Below are 26,239 nucleotides of genomic sequence, written 5' to 3'. Positions count from 1 at the left end.
AATCACCAGTTTGAAACAAAAATAAAGTAGGCTCTTTTTGAGCTTCCCCATAATTACCATACTTCGGGGGAAACATTAATTTCCCTTTCTTTTCCCCAGAATACATTAAAAAGTAGAACAAGTTACTGTCGCTCTGCTTCCTTTGGTTTGGCAAATAGAACAACATATATCAAGTCTGCAGATTTTCTGAACACTCTGAAATGTAAAATACTCTTTGCCTAACTCCTTCCAAACTTGTATGTCATATAAATGTCCCATCCCCCATCCATGTTGTGTCCTTTTTTTTTTTTTTCTGTTTCTTAACACCACCTTCAAATACAACCATAACCTCTATGATAGATTTTTAGTGCCCTGCTTTCCCTACTAAACTGTAAACTGTTTGCTTTTATTTTAAGTTACAAACCTCATGTCTATCACAGTGTCTGACATATAGTAGACAGTAAATATGTACTGAATTGATGATTAAATAAACAGTAGAAGGGAGCATTTCCTTTTTTTCGGCATTTTCAATGAAGTTGTTCTTAATTAAAATAAATAAGTGAAATGTGCACTATGTTTTGCAGTGCAAGTATATAGTCACAGAAATGTTCAGTTACAAATTTATCTAGAAATGTCACGGAATTTGAATGCCTCCACTGTGGAGTCATGGGTAGATTTCTTATTTGGTTAGGCTTTAAACAAAGTACAATATAGGCCTAGAATCTTTGCCTAGGTTTATCTAAAGTTCCAGAAGGATGTTTGATCTGCATAGCAATTTAAGACAATTTGAAAGAATAGGTAGAAAGAAACTCAGGTGGCATAGAGAGTAAACACTCAGCCACTAACTAAAAGATCAATGGTTCAAAACCATTAAGAGACACATCCCACAATCTGCTTCCATAAAGATTACAGCCTTGGAAACCCTCTGGGACAGTTCTACTCTATCCTAAGAAGTTACTATGAGTTGGAGTTAGCTTAAACACACACACAAAAACAACCCCTGGCTACCAAGTTGATTCTGACTCACAGGACAGAGTATCACCGTGCTGTAGGGTTTAAGGCCCTAAACCATCCTCTTAGGCGGTCCAGGATTGCCTAAGATCAGTAAATGAACTACCTGCTTTGCTCTCCCATGAGATTTATTGGCTAGTATGTCTCTCGTGTCCCAGGCTTTTCTCAAGTCCTGATAGTTGCAATGTTCTAGTCCTGTTTTCCCTCCTTGTTTAAAATCCTGTCAAGGTTTCAACATCTCCTGACTAACAGTTCTTGAATCTCGACAATCCATGTGTTACACTTGCCCACATCATTTATGTCTGTGTCCATAAAAATGGATGAGTATGTGTTTATGTGTTTTCTCTATGAGTGTTCTCAGACTCTTTCATGTGTCTGTCTGGCTGGACTGAGGGACCACAGAGCACTTCTTGCAGCCTAACCACAGCAGGAAGACTCGGCTCTGGTCTCAGACCACCAGCGGGATCCCACCATGGACCTGACATGGGGGTGGAAGCCATACTGCCTCACAGCTCCTCAATAATGCTGAGCAGCAATAAGGGAAGGAAGAAGATATTCACAGAGCCCCACAACAATGGATCAAGTTACCATGGCCAGTGTTGAAATGTCCACAGTTCTATAAATCACAGAATTTCATTTTCAATGTAGCATGTAACTACCATGAGAAGACTAAATGTCAATGGCTGCCTCTTCAGTGGTTCCCAACCTTCCTAATGCCATTACAGTCCCTCATGTTGTGGTGACGCCCAACCATAAAATTATTTTCGTTGCTACTTCATAACTGTAATTTCGCTAGTGTTATGAATTGTCATGTAAATATCTGATATGCAGGATGTATTTTCATTGTTACAAATTGAACATATTAAAGCATAGTGATTAATCATAAAAACAATAAGTAATCATATATTGTGAACTATTTATTTCTGATTACAAATAGATGAAATTTTGCCTTGAAGCATGGTGTGGCATGGGTAACGGTCTTCATGCTGGGTACTCTTATGTGGGCATATCTGCATGTGGGCGGACCTGCCTGGAGACAGATAGAGGAGCAGTGTCTCGGTTCCTAAGACCATCGGAAATATGTGTCTTCGGATGGTCTTAGGCAACCCCTGTGCAAGGGTTGTTCAACCTCTACAGGGGTTGCGACCCACAGGTTGAGAACCGCTGCTTTACGTAGTAAACTCTCCACTCTCTGTTTAGTCAATTGAGTCAGCCCCAATTAACGATGATTCATGCAGTAAAGAGTCAAACTGCTCCGCAGGGTAATGTTCGCCAAAGTCGTTTGCCAGGGCATGCTTTCGTGCAACTACTGAATAGATTTGAAGCTCCCATCTTTAGATCAGCATCTGATTGCACATGACTTATATTGCATGGATTGTGATAGGATAATATATTTTTGAAATTTGTTTAAAGAAGGGAACCACTGGACTGTGAGACCTATTATTCTATCTGTCTACCTATTTACCTATTATTGATCTTCCTGTCATCATTATTATTACTATTGTACTAACCATGGAGCCTGATATAGTAGTTGGTACACTGGAAGTATCAATTAATATTTATTGGGTGTTTGCATATATGGGGTCATCCTGAAACAAAATCAACTGGATTGAAACTAGCAATATATTCTCTGAGTCCCTGAGGGGCACAAATGGTTAGCTTCTCAGTCATTAACAGAAAGTCCACGTGATTTGCTTTCAAAAATTCCCAGCCATCAACAACCCTATCAAAAATAGCTTGATTCTGAAACACATGGGTCTCCATCAGTCAGAACTGTCTTGCCAAAAACTGGTCTGCTTGTTTATGGAAATGTTCTAGGGGTTGTTTGAGAGCTGAGGATACCGCGATAAGAGAAAACTCTGTTTTCTTGGCCTTTACATGACATCAGGGGTGGGGGAGAGAGAAAACAGAAGCTGATATAAACACATGGAAAGCATGCAGACATAAACAAGTTAACTAAAGAAGAAAATATCTGAAGTGTGAATGAAGTGTTAATAGAATGTTCTAGGGAGATAGAGTGGAGAGCTCATTTACATTGAGTGGACTGGAGGTGAAATTTAACTGAATGTCTATAGCCAGCACTGAAAAAGTCACAATATTCTCAACATTGGCTGCCATAAGAATCACCTAAAGAGTTAAAGAATGTAACTGCTTCTCCTAGAGGCCTGATGATGCTGTTTTGTAAGAAATGACCTGCTAACTGGAAGGTTAGTAGTTCAAATCTTCCAGCCATTCTATGGGAGGCCTTGGGTTCCTGTAAAGATGTATAGCCTTGAAACCGTAAATCCAAATTAACTCAAAGACAGTGGGTTTGCGTTTTCTTAAGGTTAGTTCCTCAGAGATGATGATTTAACTGTGCTTGGGTGAAGGGGGGTCTAGGTATTGGTGTTGTTTAAAGGTTCCACAGATGATACAGACAGACAGATTGGGAACCACTGAAGAGAAAGAACATCCCACAGGAAGGACTAGCTAGTATTCTGTATGGGAGTGAGGCTGTGATTAACAATGACTAACATAGCTCAGAGGAGACACAGGGAACTTTTAAATATCCATGTGCCCTGCCACTCTTTAGCATGTTAAATTATACACACACACACACACACACATATACATATACATATAAACATGGACACTGACAGACTTTCTAAGAATATGTAAAATCCATTTGATGTGTGTATGGATTGTGATAAGAGTTGTATGAACCCCTAATAAACCGATTTAAAAAAAACGAATAGCTAAAGCAAAAAAAAAAAAAAAAGAATCTGTAAAATCTAAATAAGGATTCCTGTGATAAAAGAAGCATACCATGAAAGAAATATGAATGTAGCACCAAACGTAAAAGTGTCACAGTAAACTTGGACTTCAAGAGAGACAGAATAGATAGTAAAGTTTTTCTATAGAGTCTCGTACTTTCTTGGAAGATTCAATTAGCAGAAGACATTTGGGGATCTTGATGTTAGGTTTCTTGATTTCATCTACTAGACAAACACGTGTAAGATTATGATCACTGAAAATAATATGGACTTTTAAAAGGGCAATGGAGTAAATAAATGATAACTGTAGGAAATTAGCTGACTCTTAACAAAACAGAAAGAAGAAAATAAATATTAAATATAAAGTAAAAATCTACTAAATATGTTGTTGTTTGTTGTTGGTTAATTCCAACTATGAAAAGTAAAATTTCTCCACAGGTTTTCAAGATTATAACTTTGAGAAGCTGATCACGGGTTCTATCTTCCAAGGAGCCACTGGTGGGTTCAGATCGTGTCTCAGTGACGCAGTGAAACACCAGTGGCTGTGATCCTCCTACTACAATGATCAGCAGATTCAACTGTTCAAAATTAAAACACCATAATAAAGTTTGAATTTCAAGGAAAGAGAAAAAAAGCAAGTGTAAGTAAAAAGAAAGAATATCGAGAGACCCTTTCCACAAAGATGGCTCCTGCCCCTCCCCAAATGGAAGCCAAAGCAAAGGCTTTAAAAGCCAAGGAGACCGTGCTGAAAGGCGTCCACAGCTACAAAAAAAAGAAGATCTGCAAGTCGCCCACCTTCCGGCGGCCCAAGGCCTTGAGACTGAGAAGGCAGCCCAAATACCCGCCTCGGAAGAGCGCCCCCAGGAGCAACAAGCTGGACCATCCTGCCATCATCAAGTTCCCCTTAACCACAGAGCCTGCCATGAAGAAGATCAAAGATAACAACGCACTTGTGTTCATTGTGGATGTCAAGGCCAACAAACACCAGACCAAACAAGCTGTGAAAAAGCTCTATGACATTGACGTAGCCAAGGTCAACACCTTGATCAAGCCTGACGGTGAGAAGAAGGATTAGGATCGACTGGCTCCTGACTATGACACTTTAGATGTTGCCAACAAAATTGGAATCATCTAAAGTGAGCCCAGCTGGCTAATGCAAAATATAAACTTTTTCAATATATATAAAAAAGAAAGAATATCAATATTAATATGAAAATAAAAAGAAATCTGAAAATGTAACATTAAATAGATTATGAGATATCATATAAAAATAACCCCCCCGACATCAAGTTGCTTCTCACTCACAGTGACCTTATAACACCCAGAAAGAACAGTCAAAACAGAACATCTCTGCAGAAGCAGATGGCCACATCTTCTCCTGCGGGCCAGCTGGTGGATTCAAACTGCTTATCTTTTGGCTAGTAGAGAAGGGTTTTCACCACTGTGCCACCAGCGTGCCCATAAACAAAGAGGCATAAAGTATTTAAAACATATAAATATCAATCATGATTTTGAATATACTAAACAACAACCCAATTCAATATTTAAAGCAAACACAGAAAACAAATATGTGAACTGAAAAATACTCAGATCCATGAGAGGAAGATAAAACTATCATAGAAAAATATGCTGTCTGACTGCTCAGCAGGACAAAAGGACAGAAAGTGAAGTAAGGATAGGTTGAAAAGTGAGGAAGCAATCCCAGAATGAAGACAGCCTGGAAGGAGTGTCTTATATTGTGTCTATAGACCACCCAAAACTCTGCCTGGCCCTGGAAATGTGCATGGAACCCTCACATCTCAGGGTACCAGTGAGTGAAGTAAGATGTGAGGTCCCACCCTCTGCAGGGGACAGCAAGTTTACAGTTTGAGTCTTGTGAAATGAAGTGCCTACTTAAAACTAGCATTCTTTTGAGGGAGTCAATCAAAATACAGGCTCTCTGCAAAAGATTATTTTCAGGGTTCAGAAAACTAGCCAGAATTATTCAACATATCTCATCCCCACCCAGAACAAAACAAAACAAACAAACATGACATATTTGCACAAGACAAATGATGAATACCAACTACAGCCTGACCCAGATGTTACAGTAACATTCCATGATCACTGTCCAACCCCTCTTCCCTCCCTCTGCTGTTCACGGGGGCAGACTTATGTTGGCCTCAGATGGATCTCCCTGCCTTTCCCATGGCCCTTCCCAAGGTCTCTCACAGGTGCTCCATCTAGTAGAATCCTTGCAAATTCAGTCCAATTTTGGCATTTGCTTCTCTGTTGACTCAGGTACACAACTGTTGTGGGGAGCCCAGAAGTCCAAACCACTGTTCTTAGATGTTGGTGGGCATCCAAATCACGTGTGTGTGTGTGGGGGGGGGGCTTATTAAAACACAGATTCCTGAGGTACCAAAAAAAAAATTCTGAATATGCATGTCTACCAAGGTCCTGTGGTCACACTCTGAAAACCACAGGTCTGACCTTTCCACTCCTTGACTGAAAACAATAGGATGATAAGGAATCTCACTTATCACATTCTTCGGGCTTCAAAAACTATGATTTCCAAGTTGTGCTCTGGAAAAAAAATTGATGTTTGAGGGTCTGCTGTAGACACAAACATACAGGTTAGAGGCAGTGGTTCTCCCCTACTTCTTTCTGAGAAACTGTGATATTATCAGTTTTATATGTTGCTTTCAGGTGCCGACAACAGAACAAAACACTGCTTAATCCTATGCCTTCCTCACCTTGTTGTTATATTTGACTTGACAAACATGCGCTGGGTCAACTCATCTCATTTCCTCTTTTTAGCTGCCGATACTTTACCAAGATGTCCTTTTCCAGAGACTAGTCTCTCCTGATAACGTATCCAAAGGACATGCGACTAAGTGTCGACCTCCTGGCTCTGAAGGACATTCTGGCTGCACGTCTGTCAAGACAGATTCGTTCTATCATCGGTCCATGGTACGTTCCATATTCTTCATCAGCTCTATGATTCCAATACATTGATTCTTCTATGGTCTTCTTTAGGCAGCGTCCGACGAGTCTATGAGGTGACAGAAAATATCATGCCTCGAGTCAGACGCACTGTAAGCCCTCCAAGCGGCATCGTTGCTCTTGAGCACAATACAAAGGTCTTGCGCAGTAGATTTGCCCAATGCAACATGTACCGTTTGGACCCACCAAGTGCACTGTAGAAGAAAAATAGCAGCTTCCCAAAGCTTTGTAGACTCTATGGGGGTGATTCTCCTCTATCATATCTGGTTGTTGGGAGTCAGAATAAATTTGCCGGTAGCAGGGTTTTTTTGCTATTGTTTTATATGTCAATATGTGTGTGAATATATATACTTATACATACACAGAGATATGTCATATATGTGTGTACATGTGTGTTTCAGCTTATTACTTATGGGAAAACTAGACTGGATTAAGTCACACCTGGTTAAGGTGGAAGGAGAGGGAGAGAGGGAAAAGAAAAGGCATTTGAAATGTCTGCAGAGCTCATTAGTGCCCTGATACCAAATGATTCAAGGATATCTTTGGCTTTGATTCAAACAGTTGTTCTCTTCTGAGAAACATGACGACAATCTAAGGATCCACAGCTGGACCTGGGAAATCTTGTCTGATTCTTCTGTTATAAAGCTAACAAATTTTCTGTACAGATGTCTGACACAGGACCACTTCAGAATGAATCCTGTCTAAGTTAGGGAGCCAGAGGAATTGCTCTCTGTCGTTTGAGTAAATGTGATTTGTTTTTAAGTTGCTCCGGTATTAAGAGAGGCTGAGCAAGCAGTTTGGAGAGGTCCTGGTGTGAGCTGAAACAAAAGGGAACATTAGTACTCACACATCATGTTGGGATGTGTTTTTGTTACACTAAACTCCGGCTTTCGGCCCAGGATACCTCATTTCACGCTCCAAACACCTTGGAGGAGAGATCCTTTCATCAGGATGATTCCTTACACATAGTGCTTATAGCCTGTCTTCTCTTGTTCCACAGAAGGTGATGCCAGAGTGGATGCGACCAATGACATCATTCGATGTGGAAATATGAAGACACGCAACGTCTTCCTCAGGCACACCCTTCAGTCTTCATTAATCACAGTGCCAAAACCTGAAGCCAAAAGGGATCTCACACTTCATCAATTTAGTTGCTATGGTTAAGGAAAAGTTAATACTTTAAATACCACAATAACATGATGAGATGAAAATCATAAATTTCTTCCAGGGGGTGTTAAGATTTTTCCCTGGATGCCACACTTTCCGCTATTGCTATTTAAACTAAAGATAATCTCTATTAGAGTAAGGCAGTGACTAATTTAATAAATAATGATCACAACTTCCTTGTTATCAATGATTGTTATCAAATTTATATCTGTTCCCTTCCTCAGTTCTTCATCTTTCTTTTCTTGATCTCTACAAAGCTGTTCACTAATGAATGGTCCTTGAGTCAACTGAATACCAAGGATCTCAACATATTTCTAACATTTTATCTTTTTGAGAATATAAAATCAAAGCCCTGTGGATATATTTTCCTTGGGCAGACAAAAGTGAAAATTTCCCTGGTGCAAATAAATTCTCTCCCCTCTCCCCTTAAATTTCCATAAGAAAATTTCTACACTAAAATTTGCACGGATGGTGTAAATTTTCAGGAGTTTCTCTCATGGAACCTCAATTTCCCATACACCTTCTAACAAACACTGACCACATCCTGACCAACAGTAAGCACTATGTAATGCTAAGCAGACCTGAGCCTGTAGGAATCAAGTGCCATGTGTTCGGGACTGCTGTCAGCACTCACCCGGCACCCGGCCTTTCCTTCATCCATCCCTACAATTAACCAGGAGTGAGGTTTGGAGGTACAATGAGTACTTCTGACCCCAAAGGCAAAGGGGAAAAAGTCACTTGATTGCTATTTTGCAAATACTTTGCTAAAATTGACCACTATCTGAAATTATTTCATTCCTATATAGGTGTTGCTTGCATAATCCTTTTCTCCTGAGACCATTTGACATTCTTTTGAGTAGCCCAACAAAATCCCAGTATTCTAGAATGTCACATGGCCACATTGTTAAAGAAATTGATGCCTAGAAAACGTTTCTTCTGGAGACAAAAAAGTAACTGGGTGATGATTCCTTTTGCGTTTAACAACAATTTCAGACAGATGAAAAACAACTGATTTTTTTCATTTATAAACAAATTCAGTAAACATTTTCTAGAACATTATTTTGCTCAAATAAGACAGTAAATGGAGCCATTAGCATGGGAAAAGAGCTTCTCTCCTCAAAGAGTTAGCAGTTGTACCCGAGTACGCTCCTGAGCAAAGGATCTTTAAATCATATTCTGGGAAAAGTAAATGATAACATACGGTTTACAAAATGCAGAAACCATTACACAGGATGCACTCTGTCTGTGGTCAGGTGGAAGAAGACTTCAAAGATAGATGATTGATAATTAGATGAGATCCTCATTTAGGCAGTGATTCTCAGCACCTCAATTTTTTATACTCTCCTAGTCAGTATTAATGGGAAAGTTGGATAATGAGTAAGGAAGACCAAAGCACTGGCACTTTTGCATCATGACGTTGTCAAAGAATATTAGCAGTGCTCTGAGCCGTCAGAACACACAGATCTGTCTTGGAAGAAGCACAGCCAGAATGCTCCTTAGAAGCAAGGGTGGTGAGCCTTCATCCCATGATTCTAGAAACGTTATCAAGAGAGACCAGTTTGAGGAAAAGGACATCATGCTAGGTAAAATAGCGGGTTGGAAAAAGAGGAAGACTCTCAATCAGATGGATGGACACGTGGCTGCAACAATGGGCTCACACTATTAACAATTGTGAACATGGTGCATGACCGGACAGGGTTTGGTTTTATGAGTCGTAGCCAACTCAACGGCCTCTAACAACAACAATTACGTGTGTGATTATTTGAAGGAGTAGCAACACTTCTAGATAATTCAAAATGTGGTAAATTCATCTATGCAAAACAAATAATAAAGTAGAATCTATTTTAAGTTGTTCCCCCCACCCCACCCCAAGCCGTTGCAGACCAAATTTCAGACTGAAGGGGCATAAATCCAGTGACTTGATCATCCATCTTCTTTGATAAATGAATAAATGAAGTCCATTAGGAAAGTGATAGCTTGATGCAAGCTTAGCAATGTGCTCCAGAAGAGATCACCCTGTCCCTAACCCATGGCCCTCAACATCATCCTAATGAGTTGGGTTATATGATCGTCCAACCCAAAGAAAATCAGAAAAGTCCAATTAGAAAGAAAAGAGGTATATTCATAAAAGTTAGAGCGAATAAAAATCACTGCAACATCAAAGAATTAACAGTGAATGAAGAAACTGGGGAAACATCAGAAAAAAACAGCAAAATATATGCATGATGCAAATGACCAAGGACTGAAGTTAATTTAAGGCCAAAAACTCTATGTGCACTGATAGCCTGTTTTCATGTATCTTTTCTTTTTGTAAGTAGACATATAACAAAACTGTTTCCATTTCCACATTTTATTTTACATTTATGATTCGGTGGCACTGAGTGTGCTCATCCTGCTCTGTAACCATGGCCACTATGTTTCCAAAGCTTCCTATTGCCCTGACCAAGAGCGCAGAGCCCTCTTAAGCAATGGATCCTTCTTTCCCCACCTCCTACCTTTTGGAGCAACTAATACGTTTGGTGTCTATATATTTGCCTCTTGTAGATATTTCTTGTAAGTGTGATAATATGCACCAATTCATTTTTTTTGCTCTCTCCTTGCTCCACTCTCCTCCTCCTTCAGTAAGCTCTAACCATACTGTTCTGCCAATTCTGCCTAATTTTTCACATTCTTCCTCACTTCAGAGCTTTGCTCATTGTGTTTGTCTGGCTTGGAAGCCCTTGCTCCACATCCTTCACAGGGTTAGGCTCTATTTCTTTTAAGACACAGCTTACATAGTGCCTAGCATTTAATGAGTTGTCAGTAAATATTTGTTGAATAAACAAATGGAAGAAATAAATATAATGTTAATTCTTTTGTCCTTCAGGAAAGACTATCTTTAGTTTAGCCATACTAAAAAGCAGAGTTAAAAACATACAATATGTTCAAAATTAGTTTGTCATAAGAATAAAAGCAATAGCAACTTCAACTAATTAAAAACATTTTTTATTTTATTGATTGTAATACAATCACCACTTAGCTAATGCCCTAATATAATAATTTCTCTTGAAACTCAGAGTTTCCTTTCTATACAAGCAAGAATTGATGACAACGGGACTATACTGTCTTCATTTTTAGGGAAGGAATTTGCACACCACACTTTAGAATCAATGGGAGAAAAACATGAATGTACTTCCATGTATGAATTTTTCCAATTAGTTGAATGGAAAATAATACAGTCCTTATCATGATAATTGTACATAATACAATATCATGATGTTCAGAATAGATCACAAATGAAAAAGTCCAGCTGATCCTGATCTCTTTTAATAACACAGCTCTAAAGTAACTGTGAGCTAATTCAAAGATGATTGTTTTCATGATATTTAGATAATGGAAATTTTACATTAGAAATCCAAGCCCACATTTGTATCTTCTCAATGATTTGTCAATCCAAGTTGCTCAGTTCACAAGTCTAAAGAGGAGTCCTCTCTGCCCAGCTGTGCCGATTTAACCTGGAATAGGAATCAGTGAGTTCTGACACCACTAAGAGCTACCAAGATTTTGTGATGGAAAGGAAGTTGACAGTTCTGTCAGGGATGTGAGAAGCAGACTCAGATCCAGCTCATTCCTGCTGAGAAGTGCTGGCTCCCCAGAGCTAAAGATAATAAAAGCACGTTTTGTCGATAAAATGAGCAGATATAACTCAAAAGACACATGTGAAGAGCTATTGAGTGAGAAGATGATATTTCACACATTACTGATTGGGGGAATAGTGTTGTTGCCAAAAGTTCAGTAACCACTGGAAAAGAAGAAGGGCCTTAAGGGTCTCCTTAAGGCATCTGCAGCTCCTTGCAATTTAAAAGCCCTCTCCCCTAAGTCTTTACTCCTCCCTCACTATTTCAGATCATGGAGCTGCAGGGCCGTGGCCATGTCTCTATGCTATTCCGAGGCTTTCACTGGCATGAAGTTCCATTCTGTATGTAAATTAAGTAAAAACAATTATATATTTTTTGTTTAAGTCTGCTTGGGCCAATACATGAATTTATTTATCTACAGCCTTTCAAAGAACATTCAAGGTAGGTGCTATTAGCTCTGTCTTCCAGATAGGGAATCTAGGATCAAAGAAGAAAATCAATTTGCTTAATTTACTGGTAAACAGATAATAAATGGCAGAGCTGAAATTCAGACACAGTTCTCTGACTTACACTTCTCTTGTCTTCCATATTTGATGATAGAACCCTTTCCTACTCTCACTGAGAATGTTAAGTATTTCATTCTAAAGAAAATATCTCCCTTTTATAAATTTTAAATTAAATTAAGTATCTATAAATATATTAAATTACTTCCATTTCTTGGCTTTGGCAAATATTAATTTTACCTGCAACTATGCCCTGAGCTCCCCAAGAGCCAAAACATCTTTACAATGCCAGCTTCCAGCCAGCTGTCTAGACAAGCCATGCCTTATGTTTATTCTCTGCAAAGGAGAAACAGCTGACCACGGCTGCATCCTGGACCCAATTGGATTTGAAGACTCTGTCCCAGCCTCTGAGAATGAATTGTATTTAAAATGTTTTATGGTAATCACTGGTAGATAGTTTATTTAATTATATGATTTATTCAAGAAATATCTTTAAGAGAAGTAAATAATCCTAAAAAGAACCTTATAGATTTTCAACTTTCTATTTTGCATATACTTTTGTTCTCTATACTTAGAGGTAGATAGATTATATTGATAGATGATAGATAGATAGATAGATAGATAGATAGATAGATAGATAGATGAAAGAAATAATTAGATAGATACATAGTACTGATTAATTAAACGTTCTTATCACTATTGTAAATTATCATAATTGTGCACCTGAATAATTGATTTAATTTAATTTTGTGCTTGTCCAACATCACAAAATAGCCATTTAAATAACTTTTCCATTGATTGAAATGCTTATTTTTCCATTATATCCACAAAGACATGCAGAATCTTGCCTGTACCACTTAAAGTTTTTCAGAGACTGTCATCAATTTCAAAGTGGAAATATTCAAAACATGTACATCAGATCCTTATATTGAGGTTCAAATGAAATTATTCATGTGAACCCATTGATAAATACCAAGTCAAATTAGCTCCTTACTAGGCAGTGTCTGGTTAATTAGGAACCTTACATTTTATGTCATCAAAAGAGATGCTATTAACAGCAATACTTGGTAGCTTAAAAAGGTTGTGGCATTGCCTAATTGGACAATTCTTTTGACATTTAAAATTTTAATCATATATTTTCTCATAGACATAATCTAGATTGAGATTCTGGTTTGCAAATACAAACACTTTTGAGAAGCCTAATTGTAGGTCTTTGGGCCACAGTGCTCCTAAGCAAGGTGAAGTGTTAGAATGTTGATCAAGAAGGAAGACAGTGTGAGACTGAGTGTTGTGTCCTGAGTCCCTTCTTTAAGAATCTCCATGAATGGTAGTTGAACAAAAATCCTGAGGACTGGGAGGAGGAAGTAATGTTTCTGTATTTGAATGCCCAAAGTGCAGAAGGAAATCCCTATTCATGTTGCATTCATATTTTCAGTAACTTTTCAGATGATATCTAGACCCATAATGATTACAGTGTGGTTAGGAAATGAACAGTAATGAACAGTGTTGAATCATTTCATCTTCTAAGGAAAAAAATCAAGAACAAAGTCTAATGATTATGTCTACCAAGTAAAATATTGCAGAAACCACAGAATGGTTTCCCATTCGAATCCATTTCAAGCATAAACAAACACATACTTGAAGGCACACACATACCCCTACACGGAAACCAGAGTCAAGAGCTGGAAGAGTTAATTTGGGCCTTGGAGACAACCTGCTTGAAGCACTGGTTCAAACGCTCTTAAAGAGCAGAAAAATCAATACACTTTTATCAGACTGCAGTGTTTATAGAAGCAATACAAAACAGGATTTTGTTAAATGTATATATTAGGCCAGATCAAACTATAAGTTAAAACATCTGTGTCCCAGTTAATCTCAGATACAGCATGGAGATTATTTGAATTGTGTGTTTCCTTTTGTGACCTTTTTAGAACTGGCTTTGGGGGTGGTGAGGGAGAGTAATTTTCTTAAGCTTTTAGTTGTCGGCAATGGTGCCAACAGTTGAACATAATAGCAATATATATATTTTTTAAGTTACCCAGATGAACAATAAAAAAAGGAAAGACAATCCCCTTTAGTAATTTCAAAATTGTGGTGTGTGGGGAATCTTTAAAAATAAATTATAAACATATAAATATAGTTATGGGGATCTATGTCTGCTATAGGCTATCCATGACATAAAATTTTCAATTAAAGCAGTTTTATGGGCAATAATCAAGTTCTAAAGACACATACACAACTTGCTAGTGGATTATACCACTTCCCTGATGAAATGAAGCTTAAACATGGTAGCAGATACAATGGACTTTGTTTACCAGACACGGTTTTTAACACAGTAAGCGTTCTCAAGGACCCTCTGAAAGTCCTTGGTTCTTATTTGTAAGAGACAGGGAAACAAGCGCTGAGGTGGATGGAAGCTTTCATTTTTCAGATCTGCTTTTAAGGGATCAGACATCTGTAAGTCAAATCCATTTTGATTGAAACAATAAATGTGATTCAATTCTGAAATCTCATTTCAAAAGTGTAAGAGAGAAATTCATGGGACCCCTCAAAGTAAATGACAAGCCTGGTCTCTGAAATATGTTAGGCACACATTAACACTGTGTAAAAATCACAGCAGAGCCAAAGCAAAGTCACGATGGCTAAAGGTCCTGAAACCAGGCTCGAGAAATGAACTTATAGACCTAATATCAGTGGTAGCCTGGGTAAGGAGACAGGGTCTCCTGTGGTTGGTTACCATTAGCAAACAATACAGTTGTAGCAATATGATTCTTTCTAGTGCTGTGTAAGGGATTGGGTCTAAAATGAAAAAAGTAGCATTATAGTTGCTCCAAATCAAGCAGTTATTTAACAATCGACAGCTATACAGTTAATCTGTCTTATGGTCAGACTCTGTTCTGGGTGCTAGGGATATTAAATAAATAAATAAATAAATTTATAATACCACTAGGAAACATTAGGCAAGGCCACCAAAAAAACAAAAACCGCGTAATTTATCAGGTGCTAACAAATGATATGAAAAAAATCGAGCAGGGGAAGGGAAACCGAGAATAAAGGAGTGCCATTTAACTAGGGAGTTCAGAGTAATCTTCTCTGCTGAGGTGACATTCTACAGACAATGAGGGAGTGAACCCATGGGTGTTTGTCGAAAGAATGTTTCAGGCCGTCAGAACAGCACATGTAAGATCGGGAGCAGGTGCTTCAGGAACGTCAAGGGGTCAGTCCCTGGGCCCAGAGTAGAAAGGGAATGTTAAAAGAGGTAGAACATGAGTTTGAAGAAGTCATTGGTACCAGACTGTGAACAAGCAAGAAATTCCTGCTACTTGTGATGGGAATCCTTTGCGGGGCGGGGAAGGATTGTAAAGATGAGGGGCATAATAACCATGGTGCCCAATATGTTTAAACACACACACCCACACGTGCAAAAAAACAAAAGGTGGCTGTCCCATTAATTCTGACTCATAGTGACCCCAATTGTGCCCAGGCAGAATTATGCTCTATAGTACACAGCTGATTTTCTGGGAAATAGATTTCCAAGTCTTTCTTTCATAGAACCTTTGGGAGAACTCAAACCAGTTGATTAGTAGGCAAGCACATTAACCATCTGTGTAATCCAAGAACTCTCTGAAATATCTTTGCTGTTGCTACCATGTGCCATGGACTCAATTCCCCCTCTGCAGGACAACAGTCAGTCCCACGGGGTTTCCTAGACAATCATCTTTAGAAGAACGTATTTCCAGCTTTTTTCTCCTACAGAACAGATGGTGGGTTGAAACTGCCAATCTTTTGGTTATCAACTACCCAGTCAATTACTGTCCCACCCGGTGTCTATAAGCCAATGATTAATCCAAACTTGGTAGCTGTCGAGTAGATTCCAACTCATGGAAATCCCATCAGGTTAATATTTCCAAGACTACAACTCTTTACAGAAGCAGGCAAACACATCTTTCTCCCTTGGAGAGACTGGTTGAGTTAAACAGTCAGTTTTAGCTAGCAGCTACCCATTTTAACCACTGTACCACCAGGGCTCCTTAGTCAATGATTAGCAGTGGTCTAATCAACTTCTACCTCAACTAAAATATGAAATTCCCAGTATAACCCTAAATATAGTATCACAATGTAGTAGGTGCTCTACAAATATTTGATGAATGGACTTAAAACTGAATAAATGTAAGATGTGGCGATCGCCTGTACATTAAGACAAAACAACACCACTAGACCTGTGTTCTCTTTTGCATTGCAAAACATATATGGGCAAAGTAATACATTTAGCCACTTTAAGTCATCAGTGCATTTCATGAGTGGCCGGACTCATAAGTCCCACTGAGTTGACTAAAGCTGAAGCAGGCTCCATTCTTGTCTGGGTAAAGTTCAAGGGGATACGAGTTGTGTGTAGAGTCTGAAGAATAGCTGAGTATTCATAAAAAACATAAGGAATGCAACCAATCACAGTTGAGTTCTACCTATTTCTTACTTATTGAAGGGTTAGCCCTGATAATGATATACATCTATGACATGTTTAAAGAGCTCTCTGAGTCAAATTGGCTTGATGGCAGTGAGTTTGTTGTGGTTTAGTGGGATAGTGGTTCAAGTGTTGTGCTGCTAATCAAGAGTCAGTGGTTCAACCCCACCAGTCACCTGACAAAAGAAAGATGGGGAAAATGATTTCTGAAAAGATTTACAGCCTCAGAAACCCTATGGAACAGTTCCACTCTGTCCTGTCGATTCACTATGAGTTACAATTGATTCAATGATAGTGCATTATGGCTTTTTGCGACATTTTTCCAACTCGTGGTCAGAAGACTTCCATATCTTTCTCCTACAGAGTGGCTTGTAGGGTCAAATCATTGACATTACAGTCAGCAGGCCAAGAGCTTTAATCACAGCACCTCCCTTTTGCTATAAATTACTATAAATTTTGCTATGAATTGGAATGAGCAGAAATGGATTGGGGCGGGGGGGTTGTTATGACATGGTTTCAGTGCACACCTTTCTTCAGAATTCGGTTGTCTTAGCTGAAGAGCTTGGTTTACATGTTGTGCTGCTAACATGAATGGTCTGCAATTGGGACCCACCAGACACTTGTTGAGAGAAAGATGAGCATTGTCAATGAGTGAGATCTCAGGTGACAAAGAACCCTGTTCCTTTAATGCTCTTTGAATTGAGCTCCTACAAAATCAGTGATTCAAACCCATCACAGGCTCCAAGAGAGAAGGACAAATAGGTCTGGGCCAACCAGAAACTAAAACTCAAATACCCACTCCTTTAGACTCCTATGAAGAGTTAAAGCCTTGGCAATTCTACCCATTCCTTTAGGGTCTCTATAAGTCTGAAGCAGTTCCATGGCAGGGAGATTGTTTCTGTTTTGTTTGGTCTACTCCAATAAAGACTTAAAGTCTCAGAACCGCAAAGTGACCATTCCAGTCTGTCTATAGGGTTGCTGAGTTAGAATGAACTCAATGGCAGTGCGGTTGTTTGGTTTTGGTAGTGGAGTGGGTGATGCATTGGGCTGCTAACCTCAAGGTCAGTGATTCAAACCCCACATTTGCTATTCAGGAGAAACAGGAGACTTTCTGCTCCCATAGGATTGACAGCCTCGAAACCCACAGGGGCAGCTCTGCTGTGTCCTGTGTGGCTGCTATGCCTTAGAATGGCCCTCATGGCAGGGAGTTTGAGTTTTATAGTTAACCTCAGCCCCAAGGAGCTCTGGTGGCTCAATGGTTGCAGGTGCTCAACTGCTAACTGCAAGGTCAGGCCTTAACCCCATGAGCTGTTTCATGAGAAAAGATGTTGCAGTCTGTTTTCCATAAATACATTCAAGCTTGGAAACCCTAGAGGGCAGGTCTACGCTAGCTTGAAGGCTTCCTATGAATCAGAATTGACTCAATGGCATTGAGTATTTTAGTTTGGGATCCTCAGATTCACAATGAATGTCCATGGAAGTAGCAGTTAAGAAACATAACACATTGGACAAATATGCTACAAAAGATACCTTTAAAGCATTAAATAGCAAAGATGCTACTTTTTGTAGCCAATCGAATTTAGTGTCCCCCAAGACAATGGTTCTGAACAAGTCCTTAGTTCAGTGACTCATATTCTCCAGATGGTTAGTTATATTGAGAGGTTTTCATAACGTAGACTCCTGAAGGTTCTACTATATTAATTGATATATTTTCAGCACTGTAAATATATATGTAGAAATATCGTCTGTGGAACCTATAAATATCCATGGATATCATCCTAATCTCCTGATCACACTTATCTAACAGGTCACTTTGGGAACTAAGATGTGCTCAATACAAGCAATGGCTGCGTGTATGCAAAAGCTGGACAGGGAATTACAGCTGATCCAAGCGACAGTATTCCTGAGAAGAGAGGATGGCGAAACTTCATCTCAATGTACTTTAGAAATGTTATCAGTAGAGACTAGCTCCTGAAAAAGGACATCACGCTTGATAAAGAAGAGTCCCAGGGAGAAAAATGGGGAGACTTCCAAGGAGATTTGTGGATACGGTGACGGCAACAATGGTTCAAACGTAACAATGACTCTGAGCCTGACACAGGGAGTATTTTGTTCTGTTATACAGGGTGTTATTGTGACGTGGATCCGACTGAATCTACCTAATGACAAAAGAATTGATGTATTTGTGTTATGAGACCAGAAAAGAATATAAGATATATACCATGGACAACTCAAAGAATGAACAAACACGTCTTGGAGGAAGTCCAGGTGAATTCTACTTAAACACAAGACTGGCAGATTCCATTCACATACTTTGGACATGTCAAGAGAATTCATTCTGAAGAAGGACAGTAGGCTCGATAAAGTAGGTCAGTGCACAAGACCCTCAATGAGATGGATTCAGTGGCTGTCACGGTGAGCTCAAACACAGTAACAATTGTGAGCGTGGCACAAGATCAGTGTTTTGTTCTGTGGGTTTCCTGAGTTGCAGCTGACTCCAGGGCCCTTAAGCACATTAGCAGCAACAGCTTTGGGCTTAGGAAGTTAGACTCATTTATCAGAAATAGGTCTTATGATATAGTTGCAATGGCATTTTAAGTAACACAAATATCTTCATTCTCAAGATGTTAAGTGGTGGTCAGAAGGAATGGGACTCAGGCAGGAAAAGAAATTTAGAATTTGATCCATGGCTTAAGGCAAGTAAACAGAATAAATTGAAATTAATACTTATATTAATATATTCCTAGTCTTCCTCCCTTTCCCCTACTGTATAAAAGATCCTTTTTTTCATTTTGAAATAACATTTGCTTGATTAAAAAAGTTACACAAATTTGTTGCTTCAGACTTTGCACACTTTGATAGTAAATCATTTATAATTCAGTAACCCAAAGATATGCAATATTAATATTTTTAGATATTTCCTTCCAGATTTTTTTCTCTGTGCATACACTGACATGTACACTATTATTCTATTTATTCATTCATACATTTCCTGCTTTGCTCAATAAACACCATGGGTTAAACATAGAGTAGATACTTGTTAATTTTTTTTAATGTCTCTCATGGCACAGAGAAAGATCCATGTCTCATTGACAAAATTCTGATTCATGTAGGGTGGGTAAAGAGCTGTAGTGCAGACTACCATATGAAGTGCTTTCTATACAAGCCTTTAATTGGGGCTGGTGAATTGAAGAACCAGGAGAAGAATCTGCTGCCCTTGTTTCTGTTAAATACGTTTTATTGGAACACAGCCATACTAATTTGATTTTATATTGTATATGGCAGCATGTTATCTTCAAGGCTGGTGATTCCAATCCAACACCGGCTCCATGGAAGAAAGATGAAGCTGAATTTTCTCATAAATATTGAAAGTCTTGGAAACCCTCTACAGAGCTGCTCTGAGGGAGACTCAACTTAATCGCAATGGGTTGTTTGTGTATAGTTACTTTCACACTACAATAGCTGGATGCAATTGAGAATGCATGGCCTATAAACTTAAAATCTTTACTATCTGACTGGCCCTCAACAGAGAAAGTTTGCTGATTTTCCACTATAGCTCACAGGGGAAAATTATTATACAGTTGTCCAAATAGTCTCCCTTATCCGCTTATCTTGATTTTGTTAGGTTTCATATTGTCATATTATGAATTTTTAAACCAATGTATCCATGTTAAATATTTAAAATAGTTTTATTGAAATATACTTCATATATCATGATTTAATAATTAAATCATATTCAGAAGAGTTATGCATTCACCACCACAATCAATTTCAGTACATTTTCTTCTCTTACTCATTATTGTTAGTTCCTCATTTCCCCTGCATTCATCCCTGCCATGCTCCTAGATAATTATTAATTCAGTTACTACCTCTATAGATTTATGCATTGTAGGTTCCAAAGACAGAAAATCATGCAAAAGACAAAGAGGAAGCACAGAAAAATTAAAACAATGATAATTAAAACAAAAACAGAGAAAAACTTCAATAAAAAAGCAGAACATATTGAAAATTGAAACACCTCTTAAATGTGTCAAAAGGGAGACCAAATGATAAAGTATTACATTTTAACCTAACTACATCTGCCTACTTGACTTTATAATGCTCTCTGTCTGAGAGCAAGGCGATTCACATCCCCGGACTATGTTCAGAGGGCATTCACCAAAGGTTTAATCCATGTGGCCCCAGCTAATCAATTTTGGGCTTCCACTCTCATCCAGAGTCTTCCTCAAATCAGGTGTTCACAATTTAAGCACTGATACCATTTCCTTCTTTGGATTTGGATTTCATTATTTCTAATCCTTGGATCGCATAGGCTGGTGTGCTTCTTCCATGTGGACTTAGTTGATGATTCACTTTGATGACTACTTGTTTTAAGAAAAACCTTTAAGATGCCAGAACCTAATCTTTCTAGTAGCCAGGTACCATCTACTATCTTCACCACACTTTGCTATAGCACTCAGATGTTCAGCAATCTCTTCAGGAGTGTGAATATCGGGTAGGGCCATGTCATCAAAAATTATTATTTTTTTTTTTAAGATTGGGGCTATAATTAAGTGTAAGTCCAAAATCTACTGATATATCTTTGGTTTCTAAATGTCTCAGATTCACTTTAGAGACATCATTATCATTTAATGTTAGAAAGCATTATAACTAATCCCACATTGGCATAAGGTAATTCTATTGATAGTGTCATTAATTTAGTCAATGGAATAGAATTTAAAACACTGTTGAGAAAAGGAAAGTAGACAACTACATACTGGCTTCAGGCAAAAATACATGAGTTGCTGATTTGTACAAATTAAACTGAAGTGACTGGACACTTCTTACAACATAAATGGGGGTTGGTGGTAGGGCAAAACTGTCAGTAACAGTCAGTCACAAAGGCAAAAGCATGCCTACCGACCAGACTTATACATGTCATAAGAAAGCAAGGAAGGCATTAAAACAGTAAATGTCGGTAGTCCCAGGCCTTCATTCATTGCTGTCGTTAGGTGCCATTGAGTGGGTTCTGACTCCCAGCAACACTTAGCACAGCAGAACAAAACACAGGCCAGGTCCCGTGCCATTTTCACAAGTTCTTATGTTTGAGCCCATTGCTGCTGCCACAATGTCAATCCATCTCATTGTAGGCCTTATTCTTTTTTCTGCCCCTCCTCCAGACACGGACCTCTCCTAATAACAGGTCCCAAACACAGAAATTGAAGTCTCACCACCCTTTCCCCAAAGGAGCATTCTGGCTGTACTGCTTCCAAGAGAGATTTGCTTGTGCTTTTGACAGTTTGAGGTATTTTCAATATTCTTCCCCAGCACAATTCAAATGCATAGATGCTTCCTTGGTGTTCCTTATTCCATGTCCAACTTTCACATGCATATGAGGCAAATGAAAATACCAAGGCTTTGGTCAGGTGTAACTTAGTCCTTGAAGTAATAGCCTTGCTTTTCAATGCTTTAAAGAAATCTTGTGCGGCAGATTTGCTTCATACCATTCACTGGACTCTCGCGTGAATATTTCCTCAGGTGTTTGTTAGCCATTTGTGTGTATTCCCTTTCAAATTGTCTATTCATGTCCTTTGCTCACCCTTTAATTGAAGGGTTTGTTTTTTCTTGAGATGTTGCACAATTCTATAGATTTGTGTAATTAGTCCCTTGTCCCGCATGTCCTAAGTTTTCTCAATGTATGGGCTCTTGTTTTACTTTTGTGATGAAGTCTATTTTTTGAGGGAGTCTTTTGCTGTTCATTTAAGTGTTTTATTTTTAGTTGGGACCAGTCATCCGCTTAGTCTTTCACTGCGTATGTTTCCTTTATTATATTTGGCAGCCTGTTTATGACCTGCAAAAGGGCCCTTAAATTTGTCCAAATCTTCTCATAGATAATCCTTATATCTCTGAGATTTAAATTTAAGACTCTCATCCATCACAGAGTTCATTTTTGTCTGTGGGGTGGAGTATGAATCCTATTCATTCTTCTGCAGATAGAGATACAAATTTTTCAAACACCATTTGTTAAATAGGGCATCCCTTTCCCATTTAATGTTTTTGGCCCTTTGTCAAAATCAGCTGCCCGCAGGACAGTTGTAGAAGTCTATACACAGGCATGTATATATGTAAATACATTTATATACAATGACAGGGAATAGAGCTATGTACACATAGTTATTTATAAAATATTACAGTAGCAGATGGACATTGGGCCTCCACTCAAGTACTCACTCAATGCAAGAACAATTTGTTCTACTAATAAGGCACTCTATGATGTTCACCTTCCCAACATGATCATTGAAGACAAAATGGGTGCATAAGCAAATGTGGTGAAGAAAGCTGATGGTGGCAGGCTATCAAAAGATCTAGTGTCTGGGGTCTTAAAGGCTTGAAGATAAACTATCGGCCATCTAGCTGAGAAGAAACAAAGCCCACATGGAAAAAGCACACCAGCCTGTGTGATCATGAGGTGTCGAAGGGATCAGGTATCAGGCATCAAAGGCCCAAAACAAAACAAACAAAAAGAATATCAATGGGAATGAGGAGGAAGGCAGAGTGGAGAATCATAGCCCATCTGTAGTCAATTGGACACCCACCCACCCCCTGCAGAATGGCCATAAGGAAGAGAAGAGCCAGTCAAGATGTAGTATATCACTAATGAAACACACAAGCTTCCTCTAGTTCTTTAATGCTTCCACCACCACCCCCACTACCATGACTCCAACTTTATCTTATCAATGGTACAGATAAGAGCTGGACACACAGGAAACCCAGAAAAGATAAACCCCTCAGGACCAATAAGGGGAGCAGTGATACTAGGAGGGTAATTGGGGGAGTGGTGGGGGACCCAATCACAATGATCTACGGTGTGGCCCTATCCCGGAGGGACGGACAACAGAAGGGTGGGTGAAATGGGACAACAGTTTGTGTAAAACATGAAAAAAAAAGTAATGATTTATAGATTTGTTAGGGGGCTTGGGGAGGGATGGTGTAGGGGAGGGAGAGGGAAAAAAAGGAGCTGATGCCAGTGGCTCAAGTAGAAAAAAATGTTTTGAAAAGATGATGACAACATATGTAAAGATGTGTTTGACAAAATGGATATACATATACATATATATGTATATATGGATTGTGATAAGAGCTTTAAAAGCCCCCAATAAAATAAAATTAAAATTAAAAAAAGAAGTTGCCTGTAGGTGGGTGCTTTCTTTTCTGGGTTTTTCTTTCTGTTCCATTGGCCCTTGCACCTAGCATTGCACCAATATTAGCCGTCTTAACTCCTGTGTTATGTTGTAGGGTTAAGGTGGACAGTGCAGGACCTCCTCCTTTGTTCTCCTTTTTGTGAAGTTCTTTGATTCTCCTGGTCTCTTTTTTTCCCCATAAGAAGTTAATCGTTAGTTTTTCCATTTTTTAGAGAATGAAATTGCGATTGGGTCAGAATTGCACCGTATTTATAGATTATTTTAAGTAGTATTGATATTTGCTCACAATATCAAGTCTTCATATCCATGAACATGGACATTTTTCCTATTTCTGTTGGTCTCTTTTGGTGTCCTGTAATAACACTCTGTAGTTTTCTCTGCACAGGTCTTTTGTTTCTTTGGTTAGTTTTATTTCTGGGTATTTCATCTCTGGTGTGGCTGTTGGAAATGCTTTTGTTGTTGTTTTCCTTTCCTTGTTGTCTTTTTCGGAGCTCTCTTCACTGGCATGTGGGAGTCTGGTTGGTTTTTGCTTATTAATGTTGTGTCCTGCTACTTTACCATATCCCTCAATTGTTTCCAACCCCAAACACTTTTTGTGGCGTCCTTAAGGTTCTCTCAGTATCAGATCTTATCATCTGCAAATAGTGTTTTACTTCTTCTTTGCCCAATTGTATTCCTTTGATGTCTGTCTATGTCTGATTGTTCTAAGACTTCCTGCAAAGTTAAATAAGAATTGTAATAAGAGGCACCATTGTCTAATTCCCATTTTCAGGTGAAATGTTTTCAGGTTTTTGCCATTGGGTGTGATACTGGCCATTGGATTTTGGCACATGGCTCCTATTATGTTCATGGATTTCCCTTCTATTCTTATTTTATTGAGGTTTTTTTTCATCTAAAATGGGTGTTGGATATTGTTAAATGCTCTTATGTATCTATTGGTATGATCGTGTGATTCTTATTTATGTGGTGGATTACATTGATTATTTTTCCAATGTTGAACCATCCTTGCATCCCTAGTGTGAGCCCCACTTAGTCATGATGAATTATATTTTAAATTTGTTTTTGGATTCTACTGGGCAGAATTTTGTTGATAATTTTTGCTTCTATGTTCTTGAGGAATATTGGCTATAGTTTTTGTCTTTGTAGGCTCTTTGCCTAATCTCAGTACCAGGGCACTGCTCATTTGGTAGAATAAGGTTGGGATTTGCTGGCCCTTTCTATATTCTGAAGTCATCTATATAACATTGGCAACAGCTCTTCATAGAGCACTTGGCAGAATTCCCCTTGGAAGTCATCTGTTGCTGGTTTTTTAAGTTGTTGATTTTCTCACGGCCAAGAAGTGTAGGATATCCCTCCTTGGGGAACCTCTCTGGTAATTTCAGATATCTTTCCATGCTTGCTATCTGGTGGCCATATTCCCCTGTCTCCTACATGTTAAATTCTTATTGTCTGGGGACAATCCTGTCTTGTTTTCCTGCCCATTTCACTCTATTTGTCCTCACTTCCCAGGTAGTATCTTCAAAGTGGTAGGAGTTAAAAGACACAATACATACAGGTAGCCTAATGGAAACAGTGCTGATTTTGACAATAAACTAGAAGAGCTTATCAAGTGCATTTAGTTCCCTGCTGTAAGTCTTTGAGAACTGATTTCTCCACGTTTGCATCCTCACATCTCTGAAGGACTATCTTTTATTGGCTCTAGCTGCTTGTCTATAAATAAGAAGCACTACTGATACAATGGTTTGGCTGTGGACTGAAAGGTGAGTGATTCAAATGTACCCCGCCTCTCTGTGTAATAAAGACTAGGATATCTGCTCCCCAAAACAAGATAGAGTAGAAAACACTGAGGGACAGGTCAGCCTTGTCACATGGAGGTCTTTATGAATTGGAAAATCAAGTTGGCAGCACATAAGAACCATGACAACAACCTGCCCACAGCTGTACACAAAGTGGGCTTTCGAGTTATGTTTTAAAGTGATTACCAATTATTTAATCATTAAAATTAGCTCTATAAAAGGGATTCTGGTTGCCTCTTATAGTGCAGAAAGTCAAATTCTACTTTTTAAGTGGCTAATGTTGAGAAAAGCCAAATGACCTATAAAATAATAAATTTTATTAGGCAACTAAATTCTAATGAGTCACAAGCCCCACTGAGGTCCCAAGAGGAAGAGATGGCAACAAAGAGATGGCAAGCATAAACAATACGGCTGCAATTTTAACAAATTCTTAAAGTCTAAGGACGGCCTCACTTGACCCTTGGGATTAGAGTGGCTATGAGTTGGAGGCAGTGAGTTTGGTTAGGGGTTTTAGCACAAACGCAAAGGAGTCCACACTAATTTGTAAAACTTTTCCACAATACACACATCCAGTGCTAATCAGACAAAAGGAAACAGGGCGGGAGCCTGAAGGATTATTAATGGTCCACTGGCATAATTCTTACTTTGCATGTGGGAGACACCACCACTTCTCTGTCAGCTTGTGGTAGAGCCTGGCTTGTGTGCTGCTGTGGTAGTGAAAGCTATGACTCTGGCCTTTCACATACTCACAGGGTTATCCAAAGTGAAACAGTTTTAGCAGAACT

At 38.8% G+C, this 26,239-nt stretch overlaps 2 protein-coding genes across 2 annotated transcripts in view; one reads left to right on the top strand and one right to left on the bottom strand.

Moving 5' to 3' along the window:
- SUGCT (succinyl-CoA:glutarate-CoA transferase) overlaps positions 1-26,239 on the bottom strand; it is a 917,561-nt gene that overhangs the window by 357,715 nt on the left and 533,607 nt on the right. The gene's annotated exons all lie outside the window — the stretch shown is intronic.
- LOC105979091 (60S ribosomal protein L23a-like) lies at positions 4,447-4,818 on the top strand. The gene has a single exon (XM_045286348.1). It carries the CDS (start codon positions 4,447-4,449, stop codon positions 4,816-4,818), a length of 372 nt encoding a protein of 123 aa, XP_045142283.1.

Source organism: Echinops telfairi, unplaced genomic scaffold (assembly GCF_000313985.2).
Source record: "Echinops telfairi isolate 266 unplaced genomic scaffold, ASM31398v2 ScPeMD7_7;HRSCAF=31, whole genome shotgun sequence".
In the NCBI taxonomy this organism is placed as follows: domain Eukaryota; kingdom Metazoa; phylum Chordata; class Mammalia; order Afrosoricida; family Tenrecidae; genus Echinops; species Echinops telfairi.
The sequence above is the reverse complement of the archived record's forward strand: the minus strand, read 5'-3'. Positions and strand labels throughout refer to the sequence as shown.